General features: G+C 41.3%; 1 protein-coding gene across 1 annotated transcript in view; it reads left to right on the forward strand.

Annotated features, from left to right (window-relative positions):
• The window catches only part of aldh3b1 (aldehyde dehydrogenase 3 family, member B1), a 28,942-nt gene that overhangs the window by 15,454 nt on the left and 11,093 nt on the right, over positions 1-2,395 (forward strand). The window contains exon 3 of the mRNA XM_034893529.1: positions 1,876-2,045. Within this exon, the coding sequence (XP_034749420.1) occupies positions 1,884-2,045 (162 nt within the window). The 5' untranslated portion in view covers positions 1,876-1,883. The remainder of the gene's footprint in view (positions 1-1,875; positions 2,046-2,395) is intronic.

Consider the following 2,395-nt stretch of genomic DNA (forward strand, 5'->3'; position numbering starts at 1 on the left):
CAGTTCTGAAGGCAAAAGGGGGTCCAACCCGTTACTAGCATGGGGTACCTAATAAAGTGGCCGGTGAGTGTAGGTAAAAGTTCTGCTTGATGGCGTTGATCACATGTGCTGGGTATTCTACTCTGTTATCATCAGTAGTCTTTCTTAGGGCAAAGCAGGCCCAGCTTGGTGATGATATCGCACCAGACCAATGAACAGTCCTTCTGTAGTGAGATGTTGCCATTTGGCCACCGCAGAAACAAAAAAAATCTGCATCCTGTTTTGCCACTTGGACTTGGTGATGGATTGCCGGTATATCCGCCATCACAGCTATAGGTTCTCGTCAAAACCTTAAGAGAACTCTAAGCCAAGAATTTGTCAGCTGTGGAGGAAGAGTCCTTTAAAACATAGATGGTGAACGCCATTGTGCGGGATGGACCAGACATTTTCTTCTCTTCCGTCCAGATGGTGTTCTGTCGCCCTCTTTGCATAGCCCCTGTCTTTGACGTCATCAAGGAAGAACATACTCCCCCTTAAATGTAGCATTTTTCTCTCTTCTCAGCAGCATGGTGGTTATTGGGCATGACACTATTCTCTCTGAAAGTTAATCTCAAGCTGTACACTTTTGAATTCAGCTGAACTGTTCATGACTGCCATAAAGTTGAGATCTTCTCTGGACATTTCTGACTCGTCATTTGATGATTTCTCATTGAAGTCGTGGTTATATTCCTTTACCAGTAGTTCTCTATGTGAGCAGGGGTTATTCTGTTGTGTAATAGTGGGACAGCTGCTCTCAGTCTCATTGCCTCCTCTCACTGGTCCATTGATAACCCAGCCGAGTAAGGTTCTGACAGAACCAGGTCCTTCGCCATAAGTGTTGGGACTCGGAGTAACGTGTTACGGTAATGTATTCCTTTTTGCTGTAACGGTGTGATATAACACATTACTATACTATGTGATATTAGTGCATTACTAATTAATTTTTGGTAATATTATACTCTTTACAATCTCCATAACGCGAGTCCCAACGCATTTTAACGCAACATTTAGTGGTGTCCTGTTTGAAGAATTCACAAACCCTGCGAAACATTTCTTCACATGAGGGAAAAAAAGCTGTGATTAATATGTAAAGGGGACACATTACATTTGTGCTTTTGTGTCATTACTTCAACAACCAAAAGGAAAATTACAATATCTCTTAAAAATGTTTTCTGGAAACAGTATTATCTCTCACGTAATGTTTGCAGGGATTTTGCACATAATACACATGAGTAAATTGGCTACTGTAAGGCGTGCACCCAGGGTGCGTTGAGCATGGATGGATAGTCTTATGAGGGTTTTACATATTAAATGTAACTTATTGACCGGAAAATAGGCATGACGTGATGTCGGCAGAAATGCATGTCGCTCAGCGTGTGTGTTCTGTAGGTCTCACTGGCTAAACTCAACAAAAAAATTTTGTTTTAATGCACTAAACATTATTTACTTTACTCCTACATAGGCTGCATAACAGGTAGGCATACAGTCTGTCTGTCTTCACTGATTTAACTTTATTAACCTGGTAAGCTTTCCCAACATTTTCTCTTTTTTTTTTTTTTTTAAATTTCTTAAAATGTACCTCCAATTTAAAATATGCTTAACTATTTTTCTTTGAATCTTTGTACTCCTGCAAGGTAAGTGCTGGGCGCAGGTCAGACTGCGCATGCGCACACAACAAAATACCCGATGAACGGCTTTAAGACTTGGTTTTCATTTCCTTGTTTATTAGATTACCAATTTCAAGACAATAACAAAACATGCAGTCAATGTCCTTTTTTTTTTTACAATGTGGGGTTGACCTTGTACTTGTTTTTCAAGTTATCGGAAAGGTGAGATTTGTGTCTTTGTGTGTTCCAGGTGACAGGATGGCCACCCAGAGGCAGGTTGTGGACCGGTTGCGGTCGGCGTTTCGTTCAGGCGTCACAATGCCGGAGCAGTTTCGTAAAACTCAGCTGACCATGCTGATGTCCATGATCCAAGATAATGAGGAGCGGATTTTAGATGCACTGCACAAAGACCTCGCAAAGGTACAAGACACGCTGCTCATGTGTCAGACTCGCACACACTACTTTACACACCCAAAGACCTCGCAGCATGACACTGACAAAGCAGTTCTGTCTAGCCCAGGGGTGTCAAACTAGTTTTAGTTCATTATATTATATTATCACATAATTAATTACTTAATTATTAGGTAACTACTTAATTACCTAGATCTCAAGTGGGCCAGACCAGTAAATTTAATGTATAGTGGAGAAATTACATTTTACACTCTGTTTGTTAGTAATCACTACACACAGGAAATACACACACATGCTCAGGACCTATTCATGCACTTATCAGAGTGAGTGGGTTGCCAAGTGCAGTTGGGGGGGGGGGG

Source organism: Etheostoma cragini, chromosome 15 (assembly GCF_013103735.1).
Source record: "Etheostoma cragini isolate CJK2018 chromosome 15, CSU_Ecrag_1.0, whole genome shotgun sequence".
Classification (NCBI taxonomy): Eukaryota; Metazoa; Chordata; class Actinopteri; order Perciformes; family Percidae; genus Etheostoma; species Etheostoma cragini.